The sequence below is a fragment of the Heteronotia binoei genome, chromosome 15 (assembly GCF_032191835.1).
Source record: "Heteronotia binoei isolate CCM8104 ecotype False Entrance Well chromosome 15, APGP_CSIRO_Hbin_v1, whole genome shotgun sequence".
NCBI lineage: Eukaryota > Metazoa > Chordata > Lepidosauria > Squamata > Gekkonidae > Heteronotia > Heteronotia binoei.
Window position 1 is genome coordinate 52,277,078 of NC_083237.1, and position 25,576 is coordinate 52,302,653.

The window sequence follows — 25,576 nt, forward strand, 5'->3', positions numbered from 1 at the left end:
CTTAGCATTTACATGAAAATATATCTCATTAAACCATGAAAAAGCAATTAAAATTACAAGCTAGGTTGAGCTCTGGCATGATTGAAAACATGAAAAGCTGCACCAGTATAACCTTTCCTTCATAAAATAGTATGAACACAACGAAAGCTCAGGAAAAAGAAAAACCTGGCAAAATAAGTCATCATCGAGGGATGATTTAGTCCTCCTTAAATGGCCCACTGGAAGTGAACTGGATGCTATCCATTAAAGGACATGTGTCTATTTTGGAAGGTGGGATTCTGCAACCCCTTACCACCGCTTTACCTAAATCGGATGGTGTCAGAATTCTCAGCTTCAGTTTTTTTAAATGTAGCTCCTTTACACAGGATTAATAAAATGTGTATCCAGGATCTAAGTGATCCTTCAACAGCCCTGTAAAGTAGGCATGTGGGGTTGAATATTTGAAGCTGTTGTTGTTAGTTATTGTTATAAAAATATTTATAAAAATATTGTTATAAAAATATATTGTTATAAAAATATGCAGCCCTTGAACCTTCCTTTGACTAGGTGGATGATGGCAAACAGGCCACCTCCTTTGTGATGGTAATTATTGGTTTGAGGAATAGATTCAGATTGAGAATGTGGGGCAGATTTATTGACTTCATTTATAACTCTTCTTCATCTCCAGCGAGGACCAAAAGCAGCATACGTTATTGCCCTTGCCTCCATTTTTCTTCACAACAACCCTGTGAAGTCGGCTGAGAGTAGGGTTGCCAATCCCCAGGTGGGGACAGGGGATCCCTCGGTTTGGAGGCCCTCGCCCCGCTTCAGGGTCATCAGAAAGCGGGGGGAGGGGAGGGAAATGTCTTCTGGGAACTCTATTATTCCCTATGAAGATTTATTCCCGTAGAAAATCATGGAGAATTGATCCACAGGTATCTGGGGCTCTGGTAGGGCTGTTTTTTGGAGTAGAGGCACCAAATTTTCAGTATAGCATCTAGTGCCTCTCCCCAAAATACCCCCCAAGTTTCAAAAAGATTGGACCAGGGGGTCCAATTCTATGAGCCCCAAAAGAAGGTGCCCCCATCCTTCATTATTTCCTATGGAAGGAAGGAATTGAAAAGGTGTGCCGTTCCTTTAAATGTGATGGCCAGAACTCCCTTTGGAGTTCAATTATGCTTGTCAAAGCCTTGATCTTGGCTCCACCCCTAATATCTCCTGGCTCCACCCCCAAAGTCCCCAGATATTTCTTGAATTGGACTTGGCAACCTTAGCTGAGAGCATATGAGTGGCCCAAGGTCACTCAACAGGCTTCCAGGGCAGAGAGGGGATTTTAACTTAGGGCACCCTGTTGAACTCATTTCTTATGAGGACCGGATATGGCATAAATGCCACTTTGTGAGGCTGGGCTGTGAGTGCCATAAAATGTAATGCCAGGTACCAGGTACCTTTTATAAAGGACACAGGCAAACATAGTTAACAACACTACATTTTACTCAAAATCAAACACGATTTAAACATACATTTCCTCAAATTATCTCCCTGATGCCTACCCTCCCGTTTTCACCGCCTGTTATACATTAACACTGGGACAGTATACAGCAAGGGTGGCTAAACTTGCTTAATGTTAAGAGCCACATAGAATTAACGTCAGATGTTTGAGAGCTGCAAGACATGAGCATCAGATGTTTGAGAGCCACAAGACAGGAAGGAAGGGAAGGAGGGAGGCAGGCAGGAAAATAGTTGAAGGGGAGAGGTGCAAAGAAAGCAATTTTAACTCTAAATCCATTCTCCAAGCTGTTGGCTGGCTCAGATAAGTAATTTAAAGAGATGAATGCCTTCTCCAAGCTGGCCAACAATGTGGGGGGGGGGGCTTTGAGAGCCATACAATATGTGTGAAAGAGCCACATGTGGCCCCCAAGCTGCAATTTGGCCACCCCTGGTGTACAGGGACATAATGCACAGCCTCTGTCACAGTCACAGTCCCTTTATTGGCATAACACACACAGCCTCTGTCATCTGGCAGTAAAGGTAATGATAGTCACCAATGTTAGATACCCCTGCTCTAACCTCTGCATCGCACTGCCTTTTAAACCACCCCTCCTCCTCTGCTTCTTTATCCCAACTGGCCCACCCAACCCCTTGCTGCTTACAATTAATTGAGATAGAGATGGATCTCCCATGTAGTCACTCCCCGGTTTGGTCCTGATTGTATGGCAAATCTAAATTTAATGTACTGCTGGTGTGAATAGTGAAGAAGACTCTGTTAAATGCAACGTGTATTCAAACATAGGGTGCGAAATGCACACTTTTCTGTGTTGCGTCATCATACAATTGGATCTTGTGCTATTATCAGGTTTTCCTTTGAGAGCAAAATCAGATTATGACAGATTCTTGTAGCATAACAACAGTGCATTGTCTAGCAGTGTTGGGGATGTGGCTCACTTTCCTTCCCAATGGGAATTCAAGGTGGCCTACTTTAATATGTCAAACTCATTTGTTATGATAATAATAATACATTTTTATTTATACACCGCCCTCCCCGCCGAAGCAGGCTCAGGGCGGCTGGATTCTGACAGAAATGTCACTTTGTTGGGCTGGGCCTTAAAATGTAATGCTTAAAAAGTGTGCCATAAAATGTAATGCTAGGTGCGGAGATATAAACTTTATAAAGGACACAGGCAAACCCAATTACCAATATTATATTTTACTCACCATCAGACATGTTTTAAACATATTTCCTCAAAGTATCTCCCTGATGCCCACCCTTCCACTTCCACCGCCTATTGTGCCTGTACACTGGGACAGTGTATGGGACGTGGCCTCAGACTCAGAACTGGGTGTGAGGATGTAGATCCTTCAGTCGGAAAATTTTGTAAAAAAAGAAGGAACTTCTTGGAATTTGAAAACGGTTGGGGTGTGTGGAGGACAATCAGAGAACGGGAAGAGACAAATGCCACAGCAGGGGAATGCTGGGGGGACAGGGGGCACATGTGGTGTGTGTTGGAGCCCCCAGCTTTCCAAGCACAGGGGTTGCTATCTCAACAATCCTTGGTATTTCTCCTCACGCATTCATGTATTCTTTTCTTCCCGCATACTTCTCCCAGGGTCCTAGAATGGCTGGAATGCTTTCTTCGGGCCTCTCTTTAACAGCACCCTGTGGTTTTTGAGGAAACTGAGCAGTCTGTGTGGGGAGTGGAGTGAGGCATGTTTGACACTCAGGTTCCAAAATAAATATTAAACCCACCTGGTTGACTTTTTTTCTCCCCCACCCCAATCCCTGCCTCAGAGAGCCAAGAGCAGCAAACACATTTCTCAGTGTGCTGTTCATTTCCTTCCTAGACAAACACCTCTTACCACTACACCACCCTTTCTTTCTCTGCAAGGGCTCAGTAGTGGGATGTGCAAACTAGGAATGAAGAATCATCCTCTGAGCATGTACAAAGTGTTGCTTTCTAAGTACTGGCAGTGCTTTGGGAGCAGAGGGTCTTCTCTTGAAACGCCCTCCCTGCATTCAGTTCAGATTTCCCTTTCCTTTTCGCAAGTGAATCTCTGTGGGAGAACTCCTCCCCAACCCCCCCTGAAAAACACCAGGTCTGCAAGGGTGAAGCTGAAGCTAGTTGTACAAAGGGGATTGGCCATTGTCCCCCCCCTCACTGCCATTAAGAGACAGCTTCTAAGCCAGTCCCCACCCACAGGACTGGCCCAACTGCTAGGCCTTCAGGCACCTTTGGAATTCTGGCACAGTGCTAGGGTTGCCAAGTCCAATTCAAGAAATATCTGGGGACTTTGGGGGTGGAGCCAGGAGACTTTGGGGGTGGGGCCAAGAGACATGGGGGCGGAGCCAGGAGCAAGGGTGTGACAAACATAATTGAACTCCACGAGAGATCTGGCCATCACATTTAAAGGAACAGCACATCTTTTAAAATGCCTTCCTTCCATAGAAAATAATGAAGGATAGGGGCACCTTCTTTTGGGGCTCATAGAATTGGACCCCCTGGCCCAATCCTTTTGAAACTTGGGAGGTATTTTGGGGAGAGGCACTAGATGCTATACTGAAAATTTGGCGCCTCTATCTCAAAAAACAGCCCCCCCAGAGCCCCCAATACCCGCAGCTCAATTCCCCATCATTCCCTATGGGACTCGTTCATGGAGGTGCATAATGGCTTTGGGGGTGGGGCTTCCCCCTCCGGCCAGCTGGCTGGGGGAGGGGGGAAGCCTGTAAAACCGGGGGATCCCCCGCTGGGCCCTGGGGATTGGGAAGCCTACACAGTGCGGTGGGCACAGGCACAAAATGGCTGCCACAGAATGTATGCCTTAAGAAGCAGAGCCAGCCATAAAATAGCTTTCCCATGTTCTATAAAATAGCTGTTGCAGCTTACCTTCAGTCACATAGCAAAGATCCTAGTGCTGTGGTGGCAGCAATTGCCAAACAATGTTTTTTTTTTAAAATGTACACAGCCATTCAATCTCTAATGGCTCATCAGAATGCTTGCTGGACAAAACCCCCTCATGGTCATGCCCCCTTTCTAAGAATATCTGAAAGGCATCAGGGAAGTTGTTGGGTGCCACAGTGCCCATAGTCACCATATTGGGAACTCCTGCATGAGCCAAACCTAGGTGATACCACTTAGGGTGCCAGATTTTCAAGGATACCAAAAAGGTAAGAGAAACCTTCTCTGCTAGTGTAAATGGAAGCTTGCTGTGAGCTGGCTTCAACAATCTTGGTATCTCTTGACTGTTCTAAAGCTGCCCTGATAGAACATGGGAAAGTTTTTGAAGAGCTTACCTGGTTTTTATTTTTACATTGTTCATTTAGAATGCCTCAGTGAGTAAAACCTTCATTCTGGACTTCTCACTTTTCTCTGTATGGAATGGCAGCCAGAGTCGGGGTGCCAAAAACTTTGGGCCCACCCTGCCTAAACACTATTGCTTTCCCTTTACTTTCTATTTAGTCAAGTGCCAAATGGATAAAAAAGGAGAAACACTCAAGCGGTGCCATGAACTCAGTGTGGTGGAATGTTTAGGATGTCACACTAGAGTCTGAGAGATGCAGATTCAAATCCCCCCTTTCTGCCATACAAACTTGCTTGGGTGACCTTGGGCCAATGACAATCTCTCAGCCAAACCTACCTTGCAGGGTTGTTGTGAGGATAAACATGGAGTAGGGATGACCTGCATGCTTCAACTGGTGTTCTTTGGAAGAAGGATAGGTGTAAAATGCACCAGATAAATAGTGACAGATGAATTACAGGATTAACCCCCAGTAACAAACGTTCTTTCTGCCTCAGAGTTCCAGTTCTCTACTCTCTCAAATTGGGAAAGGGGCATCATACAAGCTGGGGGATGGTGTCAGAAATGAACTACACCCATACTTTTGCCTCCCTTTCCCTCTCCCTCTAAGCTCACCGTGCTAATTCCAGTTCATTAAACAGAGCGGCTGCCCTAGAATTGCACCCGCCTGCAAAGGCACCGTTTCTTTGTTGCCGTCCTGATTAGCATCTCCCACGGGTGCTGACACGCAAAGGTGGCAGTGCATGCAGTGAATGGGTTAATTTATTCCTGGGCCCTCATCCCCTTCTCTGGCAGTGATGAATCCCTCCCATCATCATTTCTATAGGAGTGTAAATTGTTCCTGGCTTGATAGTGTTGAAGCAAAGGTTACAGAAGGTAGAGCTAAGCTTAGAGAGATGGTTACACCTTGATATCCTGCCTTTTGAGTGTCAGAAGCTTCAACAAAAAGTGAAATGCTGCTCTCCCCCCTACTCCGATTTTGCACCTGTCTAGCTCTTGGGTATTGTTGTATGTGTCTGGGGGTGGGGGGATGGGAGTGGGACAGCATAGGAAATCCCTTCTTGTGCTGATCCTCTTAGAACACTGGCCAAAGCAATCAAACCACTTTTCTAACTTGCCATCCTTCTTTTGCTAGGGTAGTAACATGTATATGAATTATAACTTTTACCTGCCATTCTGACACCTTTGAGTGAAACACCAAGGATTTTCAAAAGACAAAACAGTTCAATTTTTGTTTCAAAAACATTTTGTTAAATCGCTGGAGTGACACTATTTTTTTTAAACAAAGTTTGAGTGCAGGAGCACCTTTAAGACCAACGAAGTTTAATTCTTGGTATAAGCTTTTGCGACTGATTCCTCACTAACGGTCGCTCCGACTCTGGGCTTCTGCTTTTCTCAGATCAAGGGATTGATTCCCCACCAGTCGCTGCATGATGGCATTTTGATTCACGGCTCCCTCTAGTTTCCCTCACGGCGTCTGAATCATCGGAACAATGGAGTGGGAAGCTGTGTACATGAAATTGTGTGCACATGAAAGTTTATACCCAGAATTAAACTGCATTGGTCTTAAAGGTGCTGCTGGATTCAAATTTTGTTCTGTTGCTTCAGACCAACATGGCTACCCATCTGAATCTATTTCTAGCAGTTAGATCCAAATCCAGTAGCACCTTAGATATCAATAAATTTGTCCGGGGTATAAGCTGGACATATCTTCCAACTTTGACTCTTCAAAGCTTATAAAGGGAAATTTTGTTGGTCTCTTAAGTTGCTACTGGATTCAAATCTGTTTCACTGCAGACCAACCAAGTTACCTTTTGAAAGTATTTTTAAACAGTTTTTATGAATGATATATCATTTAAGCACCTTAAAAGACCAACAAAACTATCCAGAGTATAAGCCAGGGGTGGCCAAACTGTGAGGCAAGAGCCACATGTGGTTCTTTCACACACTAAATAATGTACTTTCAATGCATTTTCCAACTGGATTTTACTGTGTGAACTGGCAAAATCCAGTTGGAAAGTGGATTGAAAGTGCATTATTTAGTGCGTGTGATCACAACCATTGTGTGGCTCTCTAAGCCCCCAACACCCTGTCTGCTGGCTTGGAAAAGGCATTTGTCTCTTTAAATCACTTCTCCAAGCCAAGCTGGCAGCTTGAAGAATGCATTTAAAGTTGTTTTCTTTCCCTCCCTCCCTCTCTCAAACATCTGACGTTTATTCTATGTTGCTCTTACATTAAGCAAGTTTGGCCATCCCTGGTACAAGCTGTGGTGAGTCAGAGCTTGCTTCAGATGCCATGGTATCTTGAAGAAGCGAGTTTTGACTCAAGGAAGTATATACCCTGGAAAATGTTAGTGGTGGTGGTGGTAGTCACCGTCTCCTCCTCCTCCTCCTCCTCCTCCTCCTCCTCCTCCTCTTCTTCTTCTTCTTCTTCTTCTTCTTCTTCTTCTTCTTCTTCTTCTTCTTCTTCTTCTTCTTCTTCTTCTTCTTCTTCTTCTTCTTCTTCTTCTTCTTCTTCTTCTTCTTCTACTACTACTACTACTACTACTACTACTACTACTACTACTACTACTACTACTACTACTACTACTACTACTACTACTACTACTGAGTAACATGGGTACCCACCTGAAACGATTAATGACATAACTGGTTTTCTTTTGATGTTTTTTCTACCTCCCCCTAGGGTAGTACCATGAAGTTGGCCAGGGAGAATCACAACTCAGGGCTAGAAAACCAGCTGGCAATTAGCAGCTTAAAATATCCTATGAAAATGTTCAAGCAGACAGCTCCAAGGGTATGAATCCCTGCCTGTCTCCTGGCTTAACAGAAGCCGACAGAGAAAAGTCTTTTGATGATAACTTCTGGATGTAGTGGGGCTTGGGGAGAGAGGGAAAAAGCTGTGCACTGGCTAGGAAGGTATTATTGTAAATGTCGTTGCCAGCCTCATGGTTGTCCCTGACAGTACTTTCCTGGTATCAGAAATCCATAAGGCAGGGTGTAACATTTAAATGCCTCTTTTGCATACATACGAGTCAGCCCCATCGGTGCGCACAATCTGCCCTGTGCTTGCTCAGCATCCGTGGATGATGCCAGAAGAACCATCTCTGTCTCTTCCTCTGCAGGAAGCTGATGCTGTAAATCAGTGCTAATGACCACTTTTTGGAGGGTCTAATTAAATAAGGGTACAGTTTTCTGGAAGAGGCTGAGGGAGCCAAGCAGCAGCTCTGCCAAGAACCACCCCCTTCCCTGCCACCAAAGATCTAATTTCATCCAGAGATTCTTGTGTTTCGTATTGCTTCTTTCCTTATTCCCAGAATCTGGACACCCTTCTAGCAGCTTTCTGCTGTGACAGTCAGTGTTCCCTCTAAGCTGTTAGTGTGAGCTAGCTCACAGTGTTTTAGCCTCTGGCTCACACATTTTTGTCTTAGCTCAGGAAATATGGCCCCGGAGCAAACTAATATATGCAGTAGCTCACAACTTTAATGCCAGAGGCTCACAAAGTAGATTTTTTGTTCAAAAGACTCCACAGTTTAGAGGGAGTATTGGTGACAGTGTACAATAACTCCAGTGACACTATTAAGACCAACAAACATTTATTCAAGGCATGAACCTTTGCTTGCAGGCACACTTCCTCTGGCACGCAAAAGCTCGTACCTTGAGTGAACTTTTGGTGGTCTTAAAGGTGCCACTGGATTCAGAAGTTGTTCTGCTTCAGGCCAACATGGCTGCCCACCCAGATCATGTAAATAACTGGCATGCATTCACTGAAAAGTTGTAGGCTAAGAACAAAAAGCAGTAAAAGCAAAACAAAAGTCTGTGCTCCTTATCAGTGTGGGAAAGCAATGTCTGCTGGGTTAAAGCCCCCGTCTCCAGCTCTGTAGCCTAGCGCAGACTACCCTGTGGATCTTCTCTGTAACACTGAGGGTGCAGTCGCACATGCTAAATAATGCAGCTTCAATCCACTTCAGAAACTGTTTCAAAGTGGATATTGCCATTTCACACAGCAAAATCCAGTTGGGAAGTGCCTTAAAAGCGGGTTGAAAGTGCATTATTTAGTGTGTGACCGTACCCTGAGAGTGTTCCAGGAATGATAGCGTGCAAACTTTTCCGCATTGTATGCAACAGACGACTTCAATGTCAAGGGTGGAGAACTTGCTGCATAAAACTCCCTGTTGTGTAGATACATTTTTTAAAAAAACTCTGTACATGTACAGAGATGGCACTGTTAAAATGATAATCCTAACAACATGCTAAGGTTTATTTCAGCTTGTACTTAAATGCCCTATTCCTTGTCCCTCTCCCCTCCTGCCACAAACTATTAGGAAAAGGTCACGTGATGTCACAAGGTCCAGTTCCTTTTGTTTCTGTATAGCATCTAGCACATTGGAGGCATTTTCCTTAGAATGAATCAATGGGGGACGAGGATGGGGCATTTAACCTGAGTAATAAGGCCGCATAGAGGGTTTTGCTAGCTGAGATTCAGAGAGTTGTGAATGAATTTTGCCAGCAGGGCTTTTTTTTTGGGGGGGGGGAATAGAAAAAGCCCAGCAGGAACTCGTTTGCATATTAGGCCACACACCCCAAGCCAGCTTGGAACTGTGTTCCTATGTGTCCCTGCTCACAAAAAGCCCTGGTTAGTAGTATTTTTGAAAGGCACCATGGAGGGCTTTGATTCAAATGGGGCCCTTTATTTGTTTCTATTTATTTAGGCATTTTTATCCTGCTTTTCTCCCCAGTGAGTCTCAAAGCCGCTTACGTCAGTCTCTTCTCTGTTTTACCCTCACAACAACCCCTTGAGGTAGGCCAGATTGAAAGACAGTGACTGGCCTGAGGTCACCCAGAAGAAAAGTAGAAGAGTAGGTTTTCATACCCTGCGTTACTCTACCCGAAAGAGCAGCTTTCAATCACCTTCCCTGCTTCGCCTCACAAGAGGCACCTTGTGAGGCAGGCAGGTAGGGCTGAGAGAGCTCTGAGAGAACTGTAACTGGCCCAGGTCACCCAGCAGGCTTCATTGGATGGGGAATCAAACCTGGTCCCCCAGATTAGAGTTCACCACTCTTAACCACTACCCCACACTGTCTCTCAGTGAACTTCCATGGCAGTTGGGGATTCAAACTTGGGTTCTCCCAGATTTTCATCCAGTTGTCTAACTACCTCTACATGGCACTGACTGCTTCCCTATCACCCCCTGCTCAGTTTTGCCCCAGGCCTGTTAGCCCTGGAGCAAGAGAAAAAGAAAAAATGGCAGAGTTCAAGTTGTGAAATGAGGAAAAAAACTCTCCTCATAGCGGTATTTCTTCAGAAAACAGTGAACCCTCCAGATCTGTCAAACAAGTTCAGCCGGGAAGAAAGGAATCTGAGTTTTCATGTTGTGGGTTATAAATATGGTGTGTGTGTGAAAAAAGAACCTAGTGTCACCAGCAAAATGCTGCTACCTCTATTACTCCCCTTCTGCCCCAAACCCAGCATGGCTACCGAGCTGTTGTCAGCTGGAGTGGGCTGGGTCACCGAGGGGTGGGGTGGAGCAGAGATGGCCTGATAGCTCTGAGCAGCTGCAGGGTTCTGAGCTGAGGGAGCGAGTGGAGCTCCATTCTCTTTCTGTCTCCCTGCCTGTCGGGTCACAGGCAGTCCCGGCTCTCTGATTTGCATCCCTCTCATTCCCGTTGGGCAGAATTTGCTGGTAACCGCTGTCGTGCCCGCTTCTCTCGTGCTGAATTAGTTTTCTCTGTACAGGCTTGGGGCTTTTCCCATTCCATTTCCGCATGCCGTAGGAAGAGGAACGTGGTATTCCGAGGCCGGCTGCCGTGTTCTTTTGGGTGTATGTGTGTACAGATATCCGGCGTGCCTGGACTTGGAAGTCATCAGAGTTCTTCTCTCTCCGTGATATATGAGATGAAAGGCTTGAAAGAGGGCAGCTTTTGAGCAGGGGACGGGAACAAAACAGCAAGAAAAGAGCCATTCTGCTGAAGTTTAGAGGACAGTGAAAAGGTAGAAGCAACCTTGTGCTGTCCCGTGGCGCTGGAACTGAAGCAGTTTGGCATTGGAAGCTGAGATCCAAGTTGAAAGCTTTCCCTTCGATGAGTCCAAGTTTGCTTTGATCTGCTGGCTCGGTCACTTTCCAGCTTTGCTGTCTCTGTGCCAGGAGTTTTCTCGGCCGGGAGTGGAATGGTAGAAGAGGGTGCAAGCCGGGCAGATCGGGCTCCCCGTACCGGTGGGCCAAGGGGACCCCCACACCCTCCGGCCCCGCCACATCATGGCATTTCAGTGGTGGGCAAAGCAGTTTGGAGCGTGGCTCGAGCTGGGAAAGGCTGGCACTTTGGGCGGGCTGTTGGAGTGGACTGCAGCTTGCCGGAGCCCCGTTGCATCTGGCTGACCAGTTTGCAAAACGACAACGGTGAATGGTGGGAGAGACGGTGGCGCCGGGCCGGCGCAGCTATGGCTCGCCAAAAGTGTCGGGGCCTTCCCAGAATGGACAGGAATCTCATGGTGAGAGATGTGCTGCTGATGTGTCTCTCTGTGTTTGTTACACAGGCATGTTATGCTCGTTCCTTCTCAAGATACACTTGAGAGAGATTTGGTGCAACTTGCTGTGTCTCAGCCTCAGTTCCCTAGTCTGTAAAACTGGAATGATGGTGATGTCCTGAGGAATGGCTGTTAGGAGAGCAACTGGAAAGGAAGACTTCAAAATGTTTTGACAAGTGATACGGAAATCACTGTGCTGTAGAAATTACTAATATGGAAATCAGTGTGCTGTAGAAATTACTAATAGCAGTAATTATGGTCTCTCCTAGTATGTACCCTTTGCCTCGCAGGGTAGAATTTTGAGTCTGTGCTAACTGAGGTTTAAACCTGGCCCTAGCTCTTTAGGATGGGAGAAGTAATCATGAACTAAAATGAGTGCCTTAAGCATATGATCAGGCACAGCCCCCATCCATCTGAAATCAGGGGTTGGGTGGGAAATTCTTGCGCCAGCATGTGCAGGGTGGAAGTCTGGCACCTTCTTTGAGCTATTTAGTTGTCCTCTTTCTATGTGTGATGCACCTAAACCTCTCAGGGGCACTTGTATGGAAACCTGAAAAAGTGAATGTGTGTTCAGCTGCTTAAGTTTGTGTGAGCTTTTGACTCGCGCAGGTTCTGTGAAGCGAACTCCTTCTGCTAGGCACAAGGATGGCTGTCCTGAGCGATGGGATCTGGAAAGCGGTGGGTGAGTAGGCAGCTGCCGTGCCTGGGTTTCGGGAGGCAGATACCATGCGAGGAATTAATCATAGGCTGACTGACTTGCCCTTGGGGGGAACTAGCTCACAGCCTCGGTTTCCATGATGCGCAACATGGGAATACCTGAGCGTAGAAGTAAACTAATAACAACCTATCTCCCTGGGCTGTTCCTTAGATTAGATATGAATTGCAAACTATTTGTCAGATTGCAAAGATCTTTGCGGAGCTTTGTGAGCCTATAAGGTTAGAAAGTTGGACTTGAACTGGGGGGGAATTAGGCTCATAGTCAGGGCTTTTTTTGAGCAGGACTGCACAGGAACGCAGCTCCAGCTGGCTTGGCATCGGAGGATGTGGCCTAGTATGCACATGAATTCCTGCTGAGCTTTTTCTATAAAGAAAGCCATGCATGAAACAATGGTAACATCAGAGGGTGTGCCCCAATATGCAAATGAGTTCCTGCTGGGCCTTTTATACAAAAAAAAAAGGCCCTGCTTATAGTTCTTCCTCATTGTGGTGTTGCAAGTTGCCCTGGTTCTTAGAGAGTTTTTCTTTTCAGTGGCTGTGCTCATATGCTGCCCTTTCTTCCTGCAAGGAGATCAGAGGTGGCATGTACGGGGCCATCCTTGTGAGCAATGTTTCCTCTGAGCTGTGGAGTCTTGTGAGCAGAAATTCAACTTTGAGAGCTGCTAGCATTAAAGATGTGAGCTACTGCCTGAATTAGTTTGCTCTGGGGTCATTTTTTCGTGAGCTAAAACAAAAATGTGTGAGCCCGAGGCTAAAAAACTGTGAGCTAGCTCACACTAACTCAGCTTCGAGGAAGCACTGCCTGAGAGAAAATGAGTTAGTCCAAGGTCACCCAGTGAACTTCATGGCTGTGTGAGAATTTGAACTCACGTCCAGGGCTGAAGGAGTTGGGTTTAAAAAAACCCAAACTTTTATTTATTTCATTTACAGCCCATATGAACATATGAAGCTGCCTTATACTGAATCAGACCCCTGGTCCATCAAAGTCAGTATTGTCTTCTCAGACTGGCAGCGGCTCTCCAGGGTCTCAAGCTGAGGATTTTCATACCTATTTGCCTGGACCCTTTTTTTGGAGATGCCAGGGATTGAACCTGGGACCTTCTGCTTTCCAAGCAGATGCTCTACCACTGAGCCACCGTTCCTCCCAAAAAGCCCATCTTTTTCACTGAAACTCCAGATGGATGGTGTAATTAAAACCGATGTAATAAAGGCAGTCTTATATATTTGCCATTAAGACCACACTACAAAATTTAGAGAACAGCAAGAAAATGACTGTATAATACATACAACAAACAGCGTATTAAAAGTAGTACGCATCTGTAGAACAAACAATGCAGTAAATACCAGATCACCAAATGAGAAAAAAACAATGGAATAAATAGTATGATACATACCATAAACAAAGCAATGAGAACGGCATAGCTAAAAAGGGAGTTTTCTGTGCCCACTCAATGCAAATTCAATACCCAGGTGAACTGGATTATGTGGCTGCCATAAATTATGCAGATTTGTAGAATGCTGTTTTGCATAATCTATTTGGCAGCTTTCGGTATTTAGCATAGTTTTATTTTAGCTTTGCTGAGTACCAAAGCCCCACCCTCAGCCACTGGAAATACAAGTCAGCTCATCTTGGGAGTGTTGAGAGGTCAACAAGGCTCGGCCTGTTGGTTTGCAAGTGTATCTGCCCAGCTAGGAAGGCTAAATCTAATCTGAACGCACATGCAGCCAACTCCAGGGGACTTTTTCTCTACAGAATTTACGGTATTTATTTGCATCATTTATTCCTAGAGTTTCAGACCTCTGGGTGGGTCCTGGGATTACGGCTGCTCTCCAGACTATAGAGCAGGAGTGGCCAAACTTACTTAAAATAAGAGCCACACAGAATAAATGTCAGATGTTTGAGAGCCGGAAGGAAGGAAGGAAGGAAAAAAAGATTGCCGGGGGGAGAGGTGGAAAGAGAGCAACTTTAACTTCTCCAAGCTGCTGGCTGGCTTGGCTCAGGGAAATGGTTTAAAGAGACAAATGCCTTCTCCATGCCAGCTGATGGGGCAGTAGGGGCTTTGAGAGCCACACAATATGTGTGAAAGAGCCACATGTGACTCCCGAGCTACAGTTTGGCCACTCCTGCTATAGAGAAAATGGCTGCTTTGGAGGGTATCAGATCCATGTGGAGTCTCTTCCTGTCCCAAAACCATGTCTTGCCTGGTTTGCTCTGCTCCCAAGTTTCCAGATATTTCCCAATGGGGAGTTGGCAGCCCTTTTCACTTTTCTCTCCAGTGGAGACCCAGAGTGGCTTACAACTTTCTCCATTTTTACTTTGCTATGGCTCTGTGAAATAGGTTAGGCCTTGCTGCTTCAAGGGCAATGTTCCCTCTAAGCTGTGGAGTCTTGTGAGCAAAAATTCTGCTTTGTGAGCGGCTGGCATTTAAAGTTGTGAGCTACTGCATAAATTAGTTTGCTCTGGGGCCATTTTTCCTGAACTGAGACAAAAATGTGTCAGCCAGAGGCTAAAAAAGAAGCCGACGACGACTGCAGATTTATACCCAACCCTTCTCTCTGAATCAGAGACTCAGAGCGGCTTACAATCTCCTCTATTTTCTTCTCCCCCCCACACAGACACCCTGTGAGGTGGGTGGGACCGAGAGGGCTCTCACAGCAGCTGCCCTTTCAAGGACAACTCCTGTGAGAGCTATAGCTAACCCAATGCCATTCCAGCAGCTGCAAGTGGAGGAGTGGGGACTCAAACCCGGTTCTCCCAGATAAGAGTCTGCATACTTAAACACTACATCAAACTGGCTCCTATGAGGTAGCTCACACTAAGCTTAGAGGGAGCACTGTTTAGGAGTAGGATTGACAGAACGTCCTTGGCTGATTCTAAAACAAGAAGAAATAGCATTTATTGCAGCTGCTGAAGTTGTATATCTCAGGTTTTTGACACCCTCCCTTCTTCCTGTGGGGAATACAATCAGGCCATGATCTGGGTTTGCACAGCAGCTAAAAGAATGAACTGAGTTCTGGAGACACCCCCCTCCCTTCAAAACTGTTGTTTGTCACAGAGTCACTCGCCTTAGGCAAGCCACCAGTTCTTGCTTTTCAGTGTCCCCAGCAGGAACTAATTTGCATATTGCCACATACCCCTGATGTCAAGTCGGCTGGAACTGAGTTTCTGTGCATTCCGGCAAAAAAAAAAAAAAAGCCCTGAAGATAATAGTACTAACCAATGTTGCAGGACTGTTTACCAACACATAAATGAAGTAAGCAGAAAGATACCATATGTGTGAAGCGCTTGAATGCTGAATGAATAATTGTTAGTAAACTGAAATTTTAGAGGTGTGCTTTAAAGAACCTAATAAAAATCGACCTGGATAGCTCTGTATGTTTGTATGCATGCACGCTAGCCTGATCTTGTCCAATTTGGGAAGCTGAGTAGGGTTGACAATGGGTAGTATTTGGATGGGAGATAACCAAGGAATTCCAGGGTTGTGACGTGGAGGCAGGCAATGGCAAACTACCGCCTCCGAATGTCTCGTCTTGAGGACACTACAGGGTCGCCATTAAGTCAGCTGTGACTTGATGGCACTTTCTACCTCAGCCTAATACAAATTGGGCTAAATAAAACATTCCCAAGGCTGTGATCACACATACTAAATAATGTACTTCCAATCCATTTTCATTGTGCTTTCCAACTGGCTTTTACTGCTTAGTTGGAAAGTTCATTATTTAATGTCCGTGATTGCAGTGCTGGTTAAGAGCTGAATGCAGATAGGCATGGCTTTTTTTTTTGAGCAGAAACGCACAGGAACGCAGTTCCGGCTGGCTTGGTGCCGGGGAGTGTGGCCTAGTATGCAAATGCTGGGCTTTTCCTACCAAAAAAGCCCTGCAGATAGGAAAGGATTCTGTAAAGGGCTGAGTTTTGGGTTTTTGTGGGTCAGCAGGGGAGGGAGCTTTAATAGCGAACCAAGAGCTGCTCTTTGTGTTTTCCTCACATCTAAATATAGCCATGGAGGCAACCATTGAGAAGGGACTTTCCAAGACTCTGCAGGACAGAGAGATGGACTTGACATTGTTAGGTTTATTGTTTCCATGACTTATTTTTTCAGGCAATATGAAAATCATATGGATTTTGTTTTTACTTGTGAGAGGAACTAATAAAGGAAATGGGGGAGGGAGGAAGTACACAGAGGTGTTGGTTTCCCTCTCACTATGAAGTCTGTACACTTTAAAAATAAATTAAGCGGAAATTCTTAAGAGGAATTCTACTCCAGATAGTAGAACTGGCTTTAAAAAATGCAACTAATGGCATAAATCTGGTCTCCTATAGCAAGCAAAGGTAGCTTCCTCAACCAGAGAAAATTTTTTTTTACAATGGTTAATTTCTTTCTTTTTTTAAAGACACAAATGGCTGATACAGGCTTTTGTGAGCAGCCAGGTATATAACTGTTTTGCATTTCAAATTGGTTGAGCAATTAATAATGCTGTAGTGGCTAGACATATCCCCCCACCCCGATTCATTAAGGGATTCAGCACATTCTCTCCACCGGGCTTGAACAGGGACTTGGATTTCCTCACTCCCTATGGGTGCTGAATAACTCAGTGCGACACACCTTCTGCAGATGTCAGTTAGTTTTGCTTATCTTGTCTCACACGGCATCTTCCTTGATTAGATCTGATTTTATGCGAATCCTTCTGTGACCAGATGTCTACAGTTGGGAATGGTCCTTACCCAGTCTGATTTATCTTTGGTTATCGGTCCAAACTGTATTGGTAATATCGCCCCAGTCCTACCTTTCTGCTGCTTGTAACGAAGTATAAACAATTGCTGTGAGTGTGTGCACTCCAGTGCATCAGATGAAGTGAGCTGTGATTTACGAAAGTTTATGCTGGAATAATTTGGTTTTTTTAGACTATTATGTTGCTTTTAGATTGTATGTTGTTTTATTATATAGATCTGATTTTAACCTTGCATTATTGACTGTTGTAATCCGCTCAGAGCCCATTTGGGAAAGGGCGGGCTATAAATTGAAAATAATAAATAAATCATGGAATCATAAAGTTGGAAGGGACCCGAGGGTCATCTAATCCAACCCCCTGAACAATGCAGGAACTTCACAAATACTTCCCCCCTAAGTTCACAGGATAAATGTTAAAAGAATAAATGTTAGTCTTTTAAGTGCCACCTCAGACTCCTATTTAACTTTTCTGCAACAGACTAGAGAGCCAGCTTGATGTAGTGGTTACAATGTCAGACTAGGATCTGGATAAACCCAGGTTCGAATCCTCACTCTGCCATGGAACATTGCTGGGTGACCTTGGGCCTGTCACACACTCAGGCTGACCTACTCACAGGGTTGTTGTGAGGATAAACGGAGAAGAGAAGAATGACGTTAGCCTCCTTGGGTCTTCATTGGGGAGAAAATTGGGATATAAACAAAACAAATAAATAAAGAGGCATGACTCTCCCTCTGGAGAAGCCTTGTCTCTGAAATAAATAGATTTGCTTTTTGGCCTATGCTTCTGGAGCATGTATGCTGACTAAATGCCAGAGAATGTGTGAGCTCTGTTTATTTAAGAGCAGGATATATAGATTTGTTTATTTCACACTTGTAATAATGCGATTGATGTTTTTCCAGCTACCTTTTTCAGCTAATCTGCACAAAGCCTGTGTGGTGGACTTGATTTAGTTGGCATCATGGGCCAATATTTTGACAGCAGGGCCAATATTTTGACAGCTTTGCATATTAGGCCACAGCCCCCTGACGTAGCCAATCCTCCAAGAGCTTTCAGTAGGCCCTGTAAGAAGAGCCCTGTAACCTCTTGGAGGACTGGCTACATCAGGGGGCTGTGGCCTAATATGCAAAGGAGTTCCTGATAAAAAAAAAGCCCTGCGAGTGCTGCTGCAGCGCGTATGGATATTACAAAATGGCTTTCAATGGGGGCTATCGCTATGTTGGGAGGTTCCAGGTCAAGGATCCTCCTGTAATTGTGAATGGGTGCTCTCTGAAGACACCAAGACGACACCTCCAGCTCCAACGAGATGGAGGCAAGCCAGGACTGGCTGCTTGCTTGGGTGAATGAATGTGTTTGGGGAAGAGGGAAGCATGTGCCAGGAAACCCACGGATTGCACGGCACGAGCACCACACCATGGGCAACCTCAGCCTTAGGTTGAATAGCTTGTTGATCCATGGTTCATTTTGGGGTTCATGTGTTGTCACTTCTGACTAATGGTGACTCAGTGAATTAGTGTCCTCCCAAGTGTCCTGTTGTTAACAGCCTTGCTGAGGTCTTGCAAACAGAGGGCCGTGGCTTCTTCAGTTGCGTCAATCCATCTCATGTTGGGTCTTCCTCTTTTCCTAGCATGATTGTCTTTTCCAGTGAGGCTTATATTCCCATGATGTGACCAAAGAATGAAAACTTCAGTACAGTCACTTTAGCTTCTAGGGAGAGTTCAGACTTGATTTGATCTGTTTCACGCTTGTACATTATAATGTAGGGTTAGGAACTGGATACCTCTTGATTTTTCTACTGTGAAAAAAAATCAAGGAGGAGGGATAACAAGATGATGCCTAGGGTTGCCAGATCCCCCCGGCCACTGGCAGGGGATAGGTGGGTAGGGTTCCCAGTTCCGGGTTGGAGATTTGGGGATGGAGCCTGGGGAGGACAGGGACCTCATGGGGTACAATGCCACAGACCCTCCAAAGCATCTGTTTTCTCCAAGTTTGGTAATGAGTTGTAATTCCAGGGGATCTCCAGGTCCCACCTGGAGGCTGGCATCACTAATTGAGAGAGCCAGTTTGGTATAGTGGTTAAGTGCGTGGACTCTTATCTGGGAGAACCAGGTTTGATTCCCCACTCCTCCACTTACAGCTGCTGGAATGGCCTTGGGTTAGCCATAGTTATTGCAGGAATTGTGAGAGTCATCTCATCCCCACCCACCTCAAAGGGTGTCTGTTGTGGGGGAGAAGATATAGGAGATTGTAAGCCACTCTGAGTCTCTGATTTAGAAAGAAGGGCAGGGTATAAATCTGCAGTCTTCTTCTTCTTGATGCCCTTGCAAATCGGAACAAAGTTTTGATAGGCATTCTCCTAAAGGTTATTTGGAAGATCAAGCAGCATGGTTAAATGGCCATCTTGCCAGAGATCACAGGGGGATATCTCACAATTCTCTAGTCCGCTTTTTGGAATGAGTTGTCCTCCTCACTGTCTTGTGAACAGAGGCATTGTGGGAAGGAGCCTCATTCTGCTAATGTAAAAACTTGGTTGGCTTATGAGTGGCAACAATGTGGGGAACACTGGTGATAGGAACCATTTACGCATAGAACTGCCTGGACCTTGTGATGTAGCAGGGAGTTGATTATAACTACTGAAACTACAGGCTTTCTGAATTCTGTCCACGCAAAATGAAAATTAAGGGTCACGTTTTAGCCTTATTTATGGAATGCCTGGGAAGCCAGACCATGAATGTCTCTTGATATGGATACGTTGGGCTAGTCAAGGTGCCTGATCTCCAGGGATGAATGTAAACCTTTTGCTGGTGACCAGGCAGGAGAGCGGAACAGAAACTGGTATGTAGAGAGTTGGGACTGACAGAAAATCGGCTGTGACACAATTATTAGAAGAAAGTGAGCATTGGCCTAATTAGTATCTTGAACAGGACACTGCTGAAATACACAATTGTTCTTCTTTCCTTTGTTCTTTGTCTGGGTATGAAAGGCTAGTGTAAATTTCTGTGGCCTAATACATGTTTGAAGAATAGTTCAGGTTTGCAAACTGTGTCCAATCTAACTTGCTTAATATCATTAATGAAGTACTACAGGAATCCAGTGGCACCTTAAAAACAGAAATAATATATTCTGACATTAGTTCCCATGAGTTAGAGTGCACTTCATCAGATGCAGGAAATATACATCCATAACTGCTGCTGTGGATGTACATTTTATGCATCTGACGAAGTGAGTGCTGACTCAGAAAAGCTGATGCTGGAATAAATTTGGTTAATCTTTTAAAGGTGCCACTGGACGTCCTGTTTCATTTTGCTGCTGCAGATGAACATCACTGCCCATCTGGAATTACCATATTGTTTGTTGGTACCTGTGTCATATCTGATGCATTTAACTTTTTTTGTTGTCGTGGATGTGCTATCCAGGCAATTTCTGAATGACTGAGGCTTCCTTCTTATTTTGTGCTCCACTCCCTCAGCTAATGCAGTTGTTGAGACACTTTACAAAACAAGTATACAATGAACCAATATGCTAAAACCCTACAGTGTGAGTTTTACAACCTAAAATCTAGTAAAACAAGCTCTCTTTCTGTGCGCTAGAAACTGGAAGCATAGCATACCATTAAAAACATCAGCCAACCCAGTACGACAGTTATTTGTTACAAGCCAAAGGTGTAAAATCATTAAGGATTATAAAAGATCTTTTAAAAGGCCAAAAGCATACGAGACTAGCTGTCAGACCAGTGGAAGTAGAGAGGATATTTGGAAGCTGGGCTGCCACCATTGGGAAAAAACAGTCTAAATTGGGGTGGCCAAATCGTGGCTTGGGAGCCACGCATTGCTCTTTCACACATACTGCGTGGCTCTAAAAGCCCCCACTGACCCATTGGTTGGCTCGGAGAAGGCATTTTTCTCTTTAAAGGACTTCTACAAGCCAAGCCAGTTGGCGGCTTGGAGAATGCATTTAAAACTAAGATGCTTTCTTCCCACCTCTCCCTCCTTCCTCCCTTTCCCCATCTGTTTTCCTTCCTGCCTGCCTGCCTGCCTTCCGCCCTGCCCTGTAGTTCTCAAACATCTGACATCTATTTTATGTTGCTCTTACATTAAGCAAGTTTGGTCACCCCTGGTCTAAATAAATAATTGCACCTGTAGAAAACCTCTTCATTGTCAAGATTTAGATCAGAGGTCCCCAATGTTTTTGAGCCTGCAGGAGCTTTTGGGTTTGGAGGGCACAGCCACAGAACAGTTGCTGCAGAAGGTATAAAGCCAGGAACAAAATGACTTATGCAGCAGCTTCCCTTCAGTCACACAGTCAAGATCTTCCTCCTGCTGTGGTGGCAGTTGCTGCCAAAGCAACGTTGTTGTTTTTTTTTAAATCTGCACAGCCAATCAAATCTCAGTGGCCAGTCAGAAGCCTTGGTGGGCAAAAGCCCCACCTGGACCTACCCACTTCCTACAAACACTTGGTAGGCACCAGAAAATGTATTGGCGAACGCCGTGGCACCCACGGGCACCAAGTCAGGGACCCCTAGCTTAGACTCAAGCAGCTACAAGCCAGAACTCTTCCTCCTCTCCAGAAAGTGATGTGTACCCTGATGGTAAGACATAAGTTATCATAACCAGGGGTCGTTTTGTAGGAAAATAGATGGTGGAGCTCATTAGCATAACTCATTAGCATATGCCCCTCCAGCCAAAAGCAACCCAATGCAAGAAAGGAGAGCCCTGGGTGAGAGAGGCCTGGTTGGGCTGGCTAGAGATCCATGTAGAGATCCATCCACCCAGAATCACATAAGAAGTGAAGAAAAGGTGGTGTGGGCTTCTCTAGGGCTGCTGGGGGCATGGCAAAGCCCCTGGTGGCTGTCTGGCTGCCTGCTCTCCTAATCCAGGGGTTGTTATGCAGCTGCACCTTCTATTCAATGGACATGGTAGCTTGGGAGAAAGAGGGGGAACCATCAGAAAGTTCAAGAGCTGTGCTCCTGTGAGCTCCTGCTGAATCTGAGGTCTGATCATAGCTATCTTTTTTAGAACGTATTTTTGTAAGGGTATAGATGTGCAGTAACAACCTAGTTAGGGAGTGGTGCTATTTTTTTGGACTGGTAGGGGAAGAGGGAACACATGTGGATGCAGACATCCTCTGCACTTTGCTCCGAGTCTCCACTTCCTCTGCAAATCTTTTGTTTCCTGTTGTCCGGCACTTTGACCATTCAGTGTGAATGAATGAACAAGAGGCCACTCATGCAAAAAAAAAGAGAGAGAGGGGGGGGGGGGAAGAGAAATTTTTAATCAGCGTGCTTGGCTTGCAGCGCATCCGCTGTCCCTTTCCGAGGGCCGCTGGGTCGGTTGACAATAGGAAGCAAACTGCAGAGCAGACAAAACGCACATGCAGAATGACCTCGGGGCCAGGAACAGAAAGGGACATTGCCAGAGAGGCAGGGGTGGGGGGTGGAGAGACAGGACCAGTTAGATTTTTGTCAGTATTCTTTGAGCTTGAGGCTCTGCTGGCCCAGAAGTGCGAGGGTGCGTCACTGTGGGCTCCGTTCCTGGAAGTCATGTCCACTCTGTTCTTAGATGATCGTTGGGTGTCATTTGAGGAAGGAGAAGGAGGTGCGTTACAGAGCCCCTTGCAAACAACCTGGTCCATAGCCACCTATTGCATCTGAGAGGGATGGCCTTTTGAATTAGTAATATCCAGCCACTTACATAGTGCTTTTTTTAATACACAGGGGCCTTTTAGAACTCCTCATCTTGTTCTGCTTCCTGGCAGGCTTGGAAGATCCGTCACCATCCCTGTCTCCTTTACCACCTCCCGGGTGCCGCATTTGGTCCCTGCTTACACCTCTCTTTCCTCCACACGCTTTGCACTAATGGGGGAATTCAAAAGTAGATTGGTTTTCTGGAGTATTGGAAGCAAAACATTTAGAAGCCCTTATCCAGAGTTCAGGTGACTGCTCTGGTTGTAGAGGAATTCTTGAGAGACAGGTTAAATTTTCATGTGCCCAAGATTTTGCATTTTGGTCCCTTTATCCGTACTATTCTGTGTCCTTTGCCATGGCAATCCCTGAGCTTGAAGCAGCTTCTCTCTCTATCTCTCTCCTCTATCCACTGGCACTTTCCTTTCTGAGAGCCAATTCCGTATAGTGGTTAAGAGTGGACTCTTATCTGGGGGAACTGGGTTTGATTCCCCACTCCTCCACTTGCAGCTGCTGGAATGGCTTTGGGTCAGCCATAGCTCTTGTAGGAGTTGTCCTTGAAAGGGCAGCTCTCTCAGCCCTACCCACCTCACAGGGTGTCTGTTGTGGGGGAGGAAGATAAAGGAGATTGTAAGCTGCTCTGATTCAGAAAGAAGGGTGGGGTATAAATCTTCAGTCTTCTTCTTCTTGATGCCCCTGCCAATCAGAACAAAGTTTTGATAGGCATTCTCCTAAAGGTTATTTGGAAGATCAAGCAGCATGTTTGATCAGCAAAGTCTTTTTTGGGGTACCTCCTTCCCATCCTCCCATTGTTTTTTCAATTATTCCCTGCCTCATATCTCCCATCATTTATTTTCAGCTGTACCTCTTTTTTCCTTTATCTCTTGCATGCCTATTTAAGGGCCTTACTATACATCTTGCTTTCACCATGTATTCTGTTACTTCTCAGCCTTGGAGAAGCCAGATTCTGATTAGGATCCTACATGTGGATCAAAGGAGCTTGGATCGTCTCCCCTGTGACAATTTCCCAACCCCCAAACAGGCCTGGAGAGTTGCTGTTTGCCTTTAAGGGACTCCTTATGTAGTCCTAAGCTCTGCTCACGTCCTGAGTTCGATCTCCGGTGGAAGCTGGGTTTTCAGGTAGCTGGCTCGAGTTTGACTCAGCCTTCCATCATTCCGAGGTCAGTAAAATGAGTACTCAGCTTGCTGGGAGGAAAGCATAGATGACTGGGGAAGGCAATGGCAAACCACCCGGTAAAAAGTCTGCCGTGAAAACGTTGTGCAAGTAACGTCACCCCAGAGTTGGAAACGACTGGTGCTTGCACAGGGGAACTTTCCTTACCCTATGTAGTGTGCAGTACACATTTCCCCAGCTGGAGTAACAGCGGTTCTCCAGGGGCCGTTCCAGGAAGAGAAAATGATGTGTAGATAAGATATGTTTCCCCTTCTCACTTACCACCGTTCTGTCCAAAATAGGTTTGCACAAACCTGGGACTTGTCAAGTCCAGAATGCATCTCTCAGACAGACAGACCTCCAGGAAGATAGACCCAGGTGGGCAGCTTTGTCGCTCTGAAGCCGTAGAACAGATTTTGAGTCCAGTGGCCAACAAAGACCAACAAAAGTTTGTTGAAGAAGTGTGTGTGCCCATGAAAACACATACCTTGAATCAGGTTTTGTTGGTTTTAAAGGTGCCACTGGACTCAAGGCCTGCAGTGACATCCTAGGAATAAATGTTGCGTGTGGGTAGGCACCAAGATTTGAAACTCCTGTGGTAAGGAACTTTTTCAGAGGGTTGCTGTGTTGCTCAGCAGTAAAACATCTATATTTGAGTCCCACAGCATCTTAGAGACTGACAACATATTTTGGATACGCAGAGGTCGTTTTGTAGAAAAATAGGTGGCGGAGCTCATTAGCATATGTGCCCCCCCCCATCAGCCAAAAGCAACCCAACACAAGAAAGGAGAGCCCCAGGCAAGTGAGGCCTGCTTGAACTGGCTAGAAATCCAGCCAGCCCAAGAAGGCCTTGATCACCTGGGGCTCTCCTTGCCCCTCCCCCAGTCAAAAGGCCAGCAAGCCTCCCACCACCCAAAATCACATAAGAAATAGAGAAAAGGTGGCATGGGCTTCTCCAGGGGTTAATGAGTGGCAAAGCCCCTGGTGACTGCCTGGCTGGCTGCCTGCTCTCCTAATCCAGGGGTTGTTATGCAGCTGCACCGACTATTCCATGGACAAGGTAGGTAGGTGGGGAGGAGGGGGAACCCTCAGAAAGGTTCAGGAGCAGTGTTCCTGTGAGCTCCTGCTGAATTCAAGGCCTGTGGATATAAGACTTCAACAATCAACGCTCCCCTTTATCCAACAAAGGGAACTTTGACTCTCAAAAGCTAATCTTCCCCCTCCCACCCAAAAAAGAAAGTCTGGCTGGTCTCTAAGGTGCTACTGGGCTCAAATCTGGTAAGGAACAGTATCCTTCACGCTGGTGGGGCAGAGCAGGGCTGTCAGCAACTGAAATATAGATCACAGTATTTGGCCTTGGATTAGGTTTGCCAATCCCCAGGTCCCAGCGGGGGTTCTTCCGCTTTCCCAGGCTCCTTCCCGCCCCCAGTCAGCTGGCCGGCAAGGGGAAGCCCCTCCCCCAGAGGACCATGTGCCTTTGCACCTCCGGAGGCTTCAGTCTCCGATTGAAAGGCTTCCCCTTGGGATGGTGTGTCTGTGTTACTTGGAAGAAGCTGGCAGCAACTCGTCAATCCCTCGCTTCAGAGTCGCCAGAAACAGCGGGGGGGGGGGGAGGGAAATGTCTGCTGAGCACTTCATTATTCCCTATGTGGAGATCGATTCTCATGGGGTGTAATGGGGAATTGATCTGGAGGTTTCAGGGGCTCTGGAGGAGCTGTTTTTTGAGGTAGAGGCACTGAATTTTCAGTATAGTATCTAGTGCTTCTCCCCGAAGTACCCCCCAAGTTTCAAAATGATTGGACCAGGGGGTCCAATTCTATGAGCCCCAAAAGAAGGTGCCCCTATCCTTCATTATTTCCTATGGAAGGAAGACATTTAAAAAGATGTGCTGTCCCTTTAAATGTGATGGCCAGAACTCCCTTGGAGTTCAATTATGCTTGCCACACCCTTGTTCCTGGCTCCACCCCCAAAGTCTCCTGG

General features: G+C 45.9%; 1 protein-coding gene and 1 non-coding gene across 4 annotated transcripts in view; one reads left to right on the plus strand and one right to left on the minus strand.

The window, feature by feature from the left end:
• ARHGAP23 (Rho GTPase activating protein 23) overlaps positions 1 to 25,576 on the plus strand; it is a 260,033-nt gene that overhangs the window by 72,316 nt on the left and 162,141 nt on the right. For 2 of the 3 annotated variants that reach the window (XM_060256176.1, XM_060256174.1), the window contains exon 1: positions 10,468 to 11,261. The exons of the other annotated variant lie outside the window; for it this stretch is intronic. In XM_060256176.1, the coding sequence (XP_060112159.1) occupies positions 10,941 to 11,261 (321 nt within the window). In that variant the 5' untranslated portion in view covers positions 10,468 to 10,940. Of the gene's footprint in view, positions 1 to 10,467; positions 11,262 to 25,576 lie in introns of those variants that run through there. 3 annotated transcript variants of the gene reach the window in all.
• On the minus strand, positions 13,085 to 13,151 carry TRNAS-GGA (transfer RNA serine (anticodon GGA)). Its single transcript has one exon. It is a non-coding gene; the product is annotated as a tRNA-Ser (tRNA).